Source organism: Drosophila albomicans, chromosome 3, assembly GCF_009650485.2.
Source record: "Drosophila albomicans strain 15112-1751.03 chromosome 3, ASM965048v2, whole genome shotgun sequence".
Classification (NCBI taxonomy): Eukaryota; Metazoa; Arthropoda; class Insecta; order Diptera; family Drosophilidae; genus Drosophila; species Drosophila albomicans.
In genome coordinates this window covers 29,594,635-29,607,103 of record NC_047629.2, presented here as the reverse complement: position 1 = coordinate 29,607,103, position 12,469 = coordinate 29,594,635, and the positions used below count along the sequence as shown (strand labels likewise).

Here is a 12,469-nt window from a genome sequence, read left to right as displayed (position 1 = left end):
TCTTGATAAGATAAGAATCCATTCTGGGAAGTTGAAGAGATAGATCTGATTGATTTACTCACCCCTTGGGATTGGGCGGGAGAGCGAATGATGGCCACATCGCTACCGGAGAAGTCAGTGGCTGTGCCGACGAACATATTGCCATTGGACTGCAAGAGGCTGGTGCTGTTTGCCTGCGGATGGAAGGGGCACTTGACGACACCATCGTCAAACTCGGTGACTGTGAGGTTTTCCATCTGCAATTGCCAGAAGAGAAGTACATGTTAAATGTTGTGTGTGTTATGTAGCTGTTATTGGCGACGCCATGGCAATTGCAATGCATTGCATTGGATTGCATTCAATTGGCGACCACTCACCTGGCGCCATGAGCAGCTTGGCTGGAAGGCGTTCGTCCCACACGCGTACAGTTGGTTCTCACCATAGCTGTGGAGCACGCGCACATAGTTGCGACACCATCGCTCCGACTGGCCTTTCTGCTGGCACATGAATATCTTCTCTGGCGTCGCCTCCCAGCTGGCCCGCTCCAGCGGCACCAAGTCGAATGACATGCGGTACAAGGTGTCTCTGCAAAACGACAACAACGACAAAAAAAACCAAACCGATAAAAATAAATAAAATGTTGCCGCACTCCGAATCGGGGGAATGGTAACAGCCAAACAGCCAAACAGCTAAACAGCGGCCCACAACAGCTTACAAATAAGGCAAAAGCCACAAAAGCCTACATCTAAGCACTCCCTTCCCTCTACTTCCCTCTCAGCCCGCTCTTGTCATAATTTTCCAACTGGTTGGCAACACTGGTGCATTGAACCGCAAGGCAAACAGGTAACGATACCTGCCCAGGCACAGTGGTCACTGTGCTGACATTTCCCAAGGAGAGACACTTGCTTGTAGGCGTCCCCAGTTGGCCCACATGCAGCCAAATGCAGCCATTTTACGACTTGGCCAACAACAACGCATTCACACCAAGTCATTAAGGATTAGCCAGCATTATAGCTCTAGCAATTTATTGACTAGACTAGACTTAGATCAAATTTTCATGTTTTATAGCGCAAATTCATTAGTAATCTAAAGACTCAATTACATTCATTCATATCTATAGATATAGTTTTGTAAATTAATATGAGAAAAAGTTATAGAGACTTTACATAACTATTCCCATTCGAAATTTCGAACTCTGAAACAAAATTAACTGATCTGAAAATTCGGTATTAAAAGTTCAAAGTATTTTCAATGATTCTCAAGCTCGTTAATTCTATATTAAAGTATTTTTAGCTATCTCTCTCTCCAAAATATTCCACATAATTTGTTTACATTAAGCCATTTTTTTAAAAAGTTTTTAAATCTGTCATGTTTTTAGAATTATTATTCATTTTGGTTAACAATTAATACACCTCATTAAGTTCATGCTATGCTCATAAAGGTAACACCACTGTGCCTAAGACGCATTTGGCGCAACAAATACGAAGATCAATAGATCAAGTGCATACGAATGCGGCAAGTAAGAGATAAATGGTTACATCTCAAACTGGACAGCATTCGCCAAAGCCGAAGTCGGCGAAGTGAGTGGACATAGAATGCGAATGCGAATTCGAATTTGATGAAGGAATTCTCGACACAGCGACCAGACGACGCCAGCCAACACACAAAGAAGTCTCTGATAGAGAGACAGCTCAACTAAGCGACGTTGCAAACGCTGCAACTTTGTTCAATGTGGGACTCTCGACCGGATTGCCATCGACTCGGATCTCGCCCAATATCAATCAGTCAAATGCAACAGCAGCTGCTACCACGCGTGGAGCGTCGAACGTGGAACGTGAAACGTGGCGCGTGGCTCGGCTCAGTTGAGATCAGCTTGACTCGCTTCAGCTGGTAACTTGAGCCTGCGAGCCAAGCTAACCACTTAGCCAACTTCTGCGGTACGCGTTGATGATGAGGTAATAAAACAGTTCCAACATTTGCAACTTGCCAACGGCGCCCTTCCCCCAAAATACAAAAAAACAGCAGCTGTCAACGACTTGTTGTGCTTCTTTATAAGTGTATGTAGTATTATGTGTGTGGCTTGGTGTGTGCCACGGCAGATGCAAAAAAAAAGGTTTCTTTATTTAGTTGTGTCATTATTCAAATTATAGCATAAAAAAGGCAAAGTGCACACACGCAACAAGAGTGCCCATATAAAGTTAAAGTGAATTCAAAAGAAAATGCAAATTAATTAATGCGAATTAAGTCATTTCGTTTTGGAAATTACAAGCATTTAAAACAAGATTTACAACTGACAGTTCACTCGAAGAATGTCAACTGAACTCTGCTTATCCGATATACTTAAGATAACTGAAGAATGCAGCTGCAGAATCTTGAAGACGTTGAATTCTTGACACGTAAGAGCAAAAAGGTATTCTTATAACATAAATACTTTCCTTAGAGCGTTTGATTTGAAATTATTTTTATGATATATGAAAACAAGGTTTAAACTACAATGCTCACATTTTCAACTTTCCATCTACCATATTCACTCAATTTATTATAACTTTTTCTTTGAAATCGAATTTAACTAACCTTCAAATACGCAGTAAAATATCAAATTTCATTTTGACAGCCATAAATTCAATAAAAGAGAAAGAAATGTTGAAAGAAACAATAAATAAAAAAAAATTTGGAACTCAGGCGAGACTAATCAGCTTTTCTTCAACGACATAATTTATTCCGGAGAAATTGATCTTTGGCTCGAAAAAGTCAATGAATAATTTTACTAAATTTTCTTATATAAGAAAGCAGTTTCAATATGTATAAAAAATGTGCAAAATGAAAAGAATATCTTGAAAAATTTAAATAAAACTACAATAATCCGTTATTACGACTTAGAACAGAATGTAATGAAAATGTTGTATAAAAGATCCATTTATAACTCTTTATATAATATCGTCGTATACTTCATTGTCAACCTCAAACACAAACAATCGTTGCTTTTAGAGTAGCTGTTGAGGAGAGTAACTGTGGTGTATTGGGCAAGGTTATGATAAGCTTCAATAGCCGGCATCAAGTATGTCAAGAGTCGTGTTATGCTTGTGTCTATACAACGCTGTAATAATTTTTATAAGGTCTACCTAATGTCTAAAGACTACTAAGCTGATAAGCGATCCACGAGTGGACTGTAGGGTTGGGCAGATGTTAGGTTACCTACAGCGGAAATCGAAACGTCAAAAAATGTCGTGACAAACTTCGCGTAGCAAAAAAAAAATGGCAAATGCGACAGTAAAAATACTAAAACAAATAACAACAAAAAAGGGCGCAAAACTTATGGCCAGACTTAACGGCTGCAAAAATTAATTATTGCTGATTGCGAAAAGCTGTTGTTGTCGTTATATATGTAGTAGTTGTTATTGTTTTAGTGAACCGCCTTTGTTGTGTGATTACATTTTCATTTTGTTTGCACTAATTTGCTTGACGATCGCAGAAAGCGTTGAAAATTCAAAGCAAAGGAGAGAAATAAATATAGAAATATCCTCTTCTACGGGTTGTATAAGTTGGATAAGTATAAAGTAGTATAAATATGAGGGTAGGCGCACCCTGTATAAGAGTATATTACTTGACTAATTGAAGGAATTATAAGAGTTTACTTGACTATTAGAATCCTTTCAGCTGGCATTCATCTATTGAGCTTTTAAACACTCTGTTCTATTATTTACAGAGTAAAAACAAAACAAATGAATTCCTTTACGCTTCGTTTAAAGTCCCAATTACGCTCTGGCATACCTGTGCTAATGAGAACAGTTCCGCAAGTGTTCCCAGCAGAAGAAATACACGCACGCGCCCATCGAGATAACGATAGAGTAAAATGCGTTATGGCAAACACACAAATACGTAAAAAAGCAAATTAAACAACTGGCAAAACAATGTGCAAATATTTGCTAAAAGCAAAATGCGAACAACGAAAGCAACCTGAGAGAGAACATGTGTATCGGACTTTTCACACCTCAACACCACATGGAATTCGACTCAAATGAAAGATAACAAATTTCAAACGAACCCTCCGCACAGGATGGTGGATAGGTGGGGGTACAATGGAAAGGGGAATGAGAGGAGCAATGCTAATTTGCAAGGCCGTTGCTTATCGCGGATGCCAAAGAAATGGAACACTGAACTCTAACAAAACGAGTTAACTACTCGCATGCGAGAAATTCACGCTAATTATAGAATATTTCGACAAAAGCGAGCAACTATTTAAAGTTCAAATACTGCGCTGGTTAGATGACTTGCATAACAAGCTGAGCTGCTGGACTATACCCTGTAAACATTGATAATAAGGGGAACGCTTGATAGATATTGATTAAAATAATAACCAAAAACAGCAGAGTGGAAAACAAATAACAAATGCTTAACAAATGATTTACAAAAAGATAGTTTAGTGAAAACATAAACTGCTTTTTAACTTTGCCAGCAGATAAAGCAAATAGTGGTTGACTATAATAAATGAATTGTCAAAATTACTATGACAACTTTACTAATCCCCGAAAAATTATAAATTAATTAAAAATTTCAAATAATAGACAAATGAAAAACTAGTTTTTGCCAATACTTTTTGCCAAATTGAAATGTATTCTTAGGATTTGCATTTAACAGAGCATAAGCCTCGTTAATTAATTGAAATTAATACCCAGATTAGTAAGACTTTAGTCGGTATTAAGTTACAGCATGCAGTAAAAGATACATATGAATATGTGCCGAGATACTTGTTGATGATGTAATTGAATTATTGTAGAAACGGACCAATAACTTTAACCCATTTACAGTCCTCGGCGCGTGGCAGTCTTGTTCAGCAAGTGCGTTACGTTCAGCAGTATCTGTAACTGCAATTGTATCTGTATCTGTATCTGTAGCTCGGATTGCAGCTGTAGCTGTGCACTTTATTTTGTGGCTTGGGCCAGCGCATTTGCATTCACAATATTCGCACACCTTGCGCCGTGGCTAAGTTTTGAGCGACAAGCGCGACAAGATAACAAAAAGGCCAAAAGACGGAGACGCAGATGGAGATGGAGACGGGATTGAAGCTGGCGTCGAGCATGGAGCTATTAAATCTTTTGACTATGGCGCCGTCTGTCCAGCTGCAGACCTGCGAATGTGGCTGTGGCTGGAGCTTGAGCTCGAGCTGATCAAGTGGTCGCCGTGCGTGGGCGTTTGTCTAGCGCCTGTTTGGCGACAGCTTGAGGCGATCGACGGGCTGGCGGGCTGTTTGTAATTAAAAATTGCCCCGTTTGCACCGTTAAGAGCTTGTGCAGCTAAACAACTTGTTGTTTGCAACAAAACTGCCGCGAATTGCGGCACACACAACACACTCTGCACTCTGCCTACGCTGAGCACATTCCAAGGCTCTCGAATCTCTCACAAATTGTATGTGCAGTTTTATTTTTGATTTTGTTTTTTTTTTCATTTCTAGTTTCCTGACAGTTTCCATAGAAATACGAGTATGCAAAAAACGCCCCCTGCCTGCCCCCCTTTTGAGCTGTAACTGTGGCTGTGGCATATGTTTTGCCTTGATTAATTTTGATTTCAATTTCGCTTCTGGAGTTCCAGTAGCCGCCTAAGCTGACTGCCAACCTCTTAACGTCTGTCAAATGGGGTTTGTGTCCACCTTTCAATTGCCAACAATTGTCTGGAGCAACAACTAAACGACTATTATTATAATAGTCTTATCTCAGGCATTCAAATGCATTACAAGCAATCTTTTTCCATGATTAAACTGCTTAGAACTGGCAAAAGTTTTCGCAATCCTACTATTATAACTTTTTTTTATTTCAAGTGATTTGAACTTAAAATTTAAATATCTGTAAATAATATATTAAATTTATACTCTAAAATGTTTACATTACTTCAGAGATAATTCTGCTTACCCATACTTAATAAACTGTAAGCACAACTTTCCCTTCAATTTCTGTGTCATATCGAAATGTGTCTATAGAAAACCTAGTTTTCCCCATCGTAATATTTAAGATTATATTTTTAGTTTTGTTAAGTAATTTGTTATTGATATTATTCAAATTTTAAAAAAGAAACACTAAGGATCACATAGAATTTAAAAGTTACAACGAAGTTATATCTAACAACTATTCCGCTTACGTATACGTAATAAAATTGCAGTAAACAAAAACTTTCCTTTTAATTTTCAAGCCTAGTCTAAGCACAACTGATATGTACACATAATATTATATTTCTTAGGGAATGCTGTAACGGTCAACTTGTATATATGTTTTGTGTACGGTTTCCTTGTTCAAACAAAATCATGTTCAGTCACATGTATAAACATTTCAAATGCTTCGCATGGTCCATTTGCGACAAAGCCACAGCAGCGAAACATAACAAGAGAAAAAAAATGAAAATGAAAAAAGCAAAGTTTAATAAAAGGTTTTGCTGGTCGAAAGTGCAGGGGTAATGAAAGGGAAAGGGAATACAAAATGGTATATTATTTAAAATGCAGTCTATATCAAATTTCGGGCCACAAGACCCCAAATGCACTGCACATGACAGCAACAACAAACAACAACAATAGGAGCAACTGCAAATGACGGGACGTGCAATCGACTCGTCACTCTTCACCCCTCAATTGCCACCCCGCACTCGTTACTCGCCTCTCGTTACTCGCCATGGGAGCCACTGGAGTACTTGAGATCGTCCCCGACTTGTCGCAATACGAATGCCGCGCACCGCATTCGTAATCCGAGCCTTTAGTCGTGTCAAGTGTGAGTGTGTGTGTGCGAGTGTGAGTGTGAGTGTTGGAAACAGACAAACCAGGAGCATTGTCACGATATATTCGTAGTGTATACAACATTAATACTCGCATACAGCGTTTGCCTCTACAATTACCCTGCACTTTTATGAGCCGACCACAAAATCATAAAATAAAACAAAAATGAAATAAAAATTATTCCACTGCCAGCAGTTGAAATAATATTGCCACAATTAAATTGCGGTTTGCGATTAGAAGAAGGTTCTCATGTGGTTCATATGTGGCACATCAAGTACATGATGGATCAATAGTAATCAACTGTGAGATACCCTGCCCTAAAATGTACAACGATAATAAACAAATTACAATATCGTTTTATATTGAAAAAATATAAAAAAAGACTTTCTTCAAGAATTCTAATTAAAATGTTTCTACAATTGTCTCAATATTCCTATACATCGCTGCTCAAAACGGAAGTTATTATAGAGCAATACACAATAAGGTCAGCTTCCTTAATATAAAACTTTTAGTAATAAACTATAAGAGATTACCGACAATCACCATGCATATAGGGTATAAAGCACATAAGCTGTCATTTACAAATATGTGAAACTTTGCGGCTTCTCATTTATTCAATTTAAAGAGAACCGACGTATAGAAAATAATTGCTAGCTTCAAGAGAATAAATTTAAGCTTGAAAATTTAAAGAAAGACAAATTACTATGAAGTCTATTTAAAAAGTAGGCTAACGTCGTGGAAAAGCCTATATTTCATTTCAGTTATTGCACAACCGTCGCGCATTGCATTAATATCTAGGGAATGTGATACAGATACCTAAAGACCCAACATAAAGGTATTATATGTGTGCTTTGCTGACCGCTGGAGCGTCCAGTCTAGTCGCAACGACTTAACGTTATTATCAAAATCGAAGCCCACATCTTATAAAGAAACTACATTTAATGTGCCCACACAGTTATCTATGGAACTAGTTATCTCTACGACGCCTACTTGCCATATACTGATACTTATACTCGTAATCATAGTACAACCTAGCAAGTAAGTGGAGCAACTGCCCTTCGTTATCATTGGAATACAACAAATCAAAACATAAAAACCTAAAAGAAAAACGACAAAAAGAGGCAAAAAATAAAAAAAAAACGTGTGACGAATGATTGACGACAGCAGGCAGGGACTAAAGAAGAACGAAAAAACAAAAAAAAAAGAGCGACAACATTATGATAAACGAGGCAATTCTGTATCTGTATCTCAAGGTGCACACATGATGTGGCAAGGGGTTAAGATCTGTGTTGGGGACAACGCTTCGGGTCTTATCTGCCAGTTCTCAGGCGAGTAAATGAAAAGCAAACTTTGGCTAGAAGAATACGACAATATACCTACAAAAGGTACCATCTACCATTAAATTGCTTAACAAATACACTCGGTCTGGCAGTCGGGCAACGTGTATTGTATCTACGAGTACGCACAACTATCTGTATATCATTTGTTTGGTTAACTTGTTCTGTTTCTGCCTTTTCTGTTTGTATTATCATTAGTTTCTTTCAAAAAAGAGAAAAAGCGGGAGAGAAACGTGGATAGAGATAAGTCTCGCTGATAAGCTCAAGATTTGTTTAACCTGTTGCGTGCGCTTTCAATTTTATTACGAGATCTTCTGATCCCATGCCAAAAAAAAAAGCGTTATCAACTTTTGTTTTACGCAATACGTTATCGATACTACGAGTACACGTAAAGAGGGGGAATTACTATGTGTTTTTTAGCAAAGTTCAATTGCTTCCGCACACTCATAGTTACCAAGCTAATGACTATGAGGATATTACTAAGTATATATCAATAATAACACTTACCTAGCACCGACAATAATTTGATTTCTGGACACATCGTATAGCACCTCGGAATACCAAGTCGTTTCGGGGTCGTAGAATCGTTTGGCTGATGACATTAAATCTGTAAAAATCAATAGAAACTCATTAAACTCGTCATGCTAATAAACCTACGAAATTACAAAAATATAATGATTTTTTAAGCTTTCGTACAGTGTAAAGTCAAGCCGCCTATAAAATGTACAGTTTTTATTGTTATGTCTTTGCATAATAGTCGTCTAGAAAGCGAACTTAAGTGTCGGCAACTTATGAGACATAAACAAAATATGAAAATATGAAAAAATCCCCATAAAATACTCATTTAATATATTTACTATATATGTATATACATAAAGTCAACATGTTGTTGTTGCTGAGTTTACACTTCGCGCAGTCGTACTTCAAGATGCATTCCACGCGAAAAGCACAACATGCAAATATTTAAACAATAAACACGAAACGTTTTCTGATTAAGCCCCAGCTTTACTCAGAGATTCATCAGAATTGACATCTTCTGTGGAGTGCATATGGAATTTTACAACCTGTTTCGCCCTCAACTTGCGTAATACTTGACTAAAGTACTCTGACGATCAGCTACTTAGAACTGACAGACATCAACCCAATTTTCCCCCGACTGTTCAACTTGATTGATTGCTTAGCAATTGACACACTTTCGTGATATATATATATTTTTTAATGGTGTTTCCTCATCATTATGTTTTTTGATAATCCAACACTTACCTTGATATGATATATAACGCGAATCATTTTCCAATAGTTCATAGTTGGACTGAGCTTGGTAAGTGCTCATCAGGGCCCTTGTATTCCTAGGGCCCTCTAGGGTTAAGAGGAATAGTATTAGAAGCCACAGCTGGTGCTGCATTTTGTCATATTTTAAAATTAACATGCTGCAAAAAAAGAACAAAAGATCCATATATTAGCTTCGTCAATTTGCTTACAATCTGGTATAACCAGTGTTCAAATATTTTGTATTTTATGAGTCACAATAAACCTTTCGATTCGCATATTATATAACCAAAATAGATATGGACTAAGTGAAAGCGTAGCTTTTTAGCTTAACTAGAAACTCAGACTTAGTCTGCCGTTTAACAGAAAATTGATTACTATAAGTTAAGAGCTCTTCGCGCTAACTTACTTCATATATTGTCACGTAGCGTGTAAATAGATAATGCTATTCCATTCAGCTTTAGAGCTATAGATTGCAAGTGAGTTGGACTTGTATTATTCATAAGCTTGATTCCGGATCTCTTTGCATATAGCAAATAAAAATCATTGTAGCACTTTTAACATAATAAAACACACACATACACACAGCACAAAATACAATAGAATTCTTAATTTTTCATTGGAGTTAAGGATTATAAATTATAAACGGAACCGGAGTTACGATGTTTGATTGAGTTCAATACTGAAAAGCGAGTCACGCGACGTGGAGATACAACGAAGTTAATCGCGCAGCGAGTCAAAACAAACTGAGCGACCATGCAGTACATGCAGCAGAAGATACTCGTACTCCAAGCGAATAAGCGTGGAATAACAAAGCGAACAAAGAGCGAGCGAATGCGCGAGCGAGCTATCAAACAAGCGAGTGAGCGAGCAGACAATATATACAGAGAGAGAAAGAGCGGGAGCCAGTGAGAGCGGGAGCCAGTGAGAGAGCAATTGTACGAATGAGTGTGCGCAACAAAAAGGCACAAAACGCCGACGCAAAGCGAAGCGACACGACGCGTTGTTGAGTTGAGTTGAGCTGCGCTGCGCGATGTGCGGCCCACGATGACGACGACGAAGATGTTTGTTTTTAAGAACCGGCTTCAGCCTGCGCAGAGAGCAACGACAACAACAACAACAACAACAACGACAAAGGCAATGGCAACCTGGGCTTGGGCCTGCGGGGCTTAGTGTCGAGTTTGGCTGGGCGCGGTTGCAGCGGCAGCGGCAGCAGCAGGGCTGGGCGCTGCTCATATATCATGCAACAACTACTACTACGAGTACAACAACCAAAACATTGGATAGAATCTTTGGGATCGTCGCCACACTCGGCAGATTGACAGACGACGCGACGTCCGGACTACGGACTTGCTACAAGGGACGTGCCCAGAACAAGGACAAAACTTTGCCGAGTCGACAGTTTTAATTTGGTAGCCCAACAAATTGACATCAGTGTCGCGACGCATAAGGGCACGTGATATACCCGACAGACGATGACTGACCAACCGATCTTATCGCAGCACGAAACCATTGGAAAATCATATGCTAGGAAAAAGACCATGCAGTTAAGACTTAATTAACAATTAGTTGAAATTCGAGGAAATGGCCTATCTCTTAACTTCCAGTTAATAGTTACCACTAGAAAGTAAAGAGCAGAAGTAAGAACGATTCAACTGATAATATTTAAAATGGATTCTACGTTCCTTACTCTTTAAAAATCTCTATAAAACATATTCTAGATCTTTGCTACCATATTGTGATTTTCTTCTCCGATCTTTACAAGAAAAAACTGCAGTCTATATTCTTTGTCAAACCTATTTTACTTGAATATTTTGAAATTTTATAGAACTTTATAGCACAGGCTGCATCTTTCGTCAATACAAAACATTACTTGAATTATTCGAAATCTTAAAGAATAGGACCGTGAACTGTGACATTTGTTTTCATAAAAGTGAATGAAGTATTGGAAACACACTTGTGATTCCTTTATGATCTGTGTAATAAGATCAGTCTCGCCCACGTTCTACTCGAGAAGAGTCAGACCAAAGTCAACAGTAGCCTTGACTTTCAGATCTCGCGTGAATACGCAGCTGGTGCTGAACTCAAAAGAAGAAAAAATAACAAGAATACGATCTTTGAGGATCGGTTCGTTGTTCGATGCCGTGTTTGTTTATGCTAGAGCATGCACAACAGACCAAATCTCAAAATGAAAAGACATTAGACTAAAGCAATACTCGAGTAGGGAATGACTACCTAAGCCATTGTCTGGGATATCTTTGGTGTGGTACCAAATATGCTAATTGTGGTAGCAGTCACACTGAAGACAGAAGACGACTGCAGCACTGTTGCCCTGTTGCATTTACAGACCTTGGTAATTTACAGCTTTACTTCGGGCAAGGCAATTGTAATGCTAATGCCCAGGTAGATTGTATCGATAGTTTCCTTTTGCGGTTGAGTCATTTGCACGCACGGAAGTGCCCATAAATTTAGGTCCAATAGTAGAAAGAGAAACAAACATGAGTGAGAGTGAGAAAAAGAGAGAGCAGAGGCAATTGAAATCCTGCCCCTTCCGGCGTATTTTATGTTTTTCACCTGTCAATTTTTGTTATAAATATGTTCGACTACCGTACATTTCAAAAGGGTTTCTTTTCGTCTGCAGTTAGAAGTAAGGGGAAAGTGAAGGCAAATATTTGATTGGTTCGAAATATGAAACAAAAATGAATTATTACCCCGAGATAACACACATAATCGCACATTAAATTTGTGGGTCTTTGAACCCATAGTTATATTCCATATTGAATTCAAGTGCTCATATCATATTATCCAGGTGTTCATGGCCGTAGGGAATACGAGTATATATTTATATAGGTCACACTTTCACAGCTGAGGCATTTATGGAATTTGAAATCAACTAAAATACACTCCAAATGAATAACTTTCATTGTTGGTTCTTGAGGCTATGCGATGGCAATAAATAAAATATTTACACTATTAAATTCACTACAGGAAGTCCATTTCATTGCATCCATAGTCGTATAATCTTAAATCTATAACTTTAGGATTGTATACACGTCTACACTGGACATTAAAAATGTTATAGCCTGGTCAATAAATTAATAATTATTGAAACGATCGAGAGCGAATA

The 12,469-nt window shown here is 38.2% G+C and overlaps 1 protein-coding gene across 2 annotated transcripts in view; it reads right to left on the bottom strand.

Annotated features, from left to right (window-relative positions):
• The window catches only part of LOC117568072 (semaphorin-5B), a 43,698-nt gene that overhangs the window by 3,989 nt on the left and 27,240 nt on the right, over positions 1–12,469 (bottom strand). The window contains exons 1-5 of one of the 2 annotated variants that reach the window (XM_034248431.2): positions 9,752–10,063; positions 9,337–9,503; positions 8,581–8,680; positions 357–564; positions 63–236 (exon numbers count right to left, since the gene is read on the bottom strand). In XM_034248431.2, the coding sequence (XP_034104322.1) occupies positions 63–236; positions 357–564; positions 8,581–8,680; positions 9,337–9,503; positions 9,752–9,756 (654 nt within the window). In that variant the 5' untranslated portion in view covers positions 9,757–10,063. Of the gene's footprint in view, positions 1–62; positions 237–356; positions 565–8,580; positions 8,681–9,336; positions 9,504–9,751; positions 10,064–12,469 lie in introns of those variants that run through there. The other variant, XM_034248432.2, reaches the window with a different exon arrangement.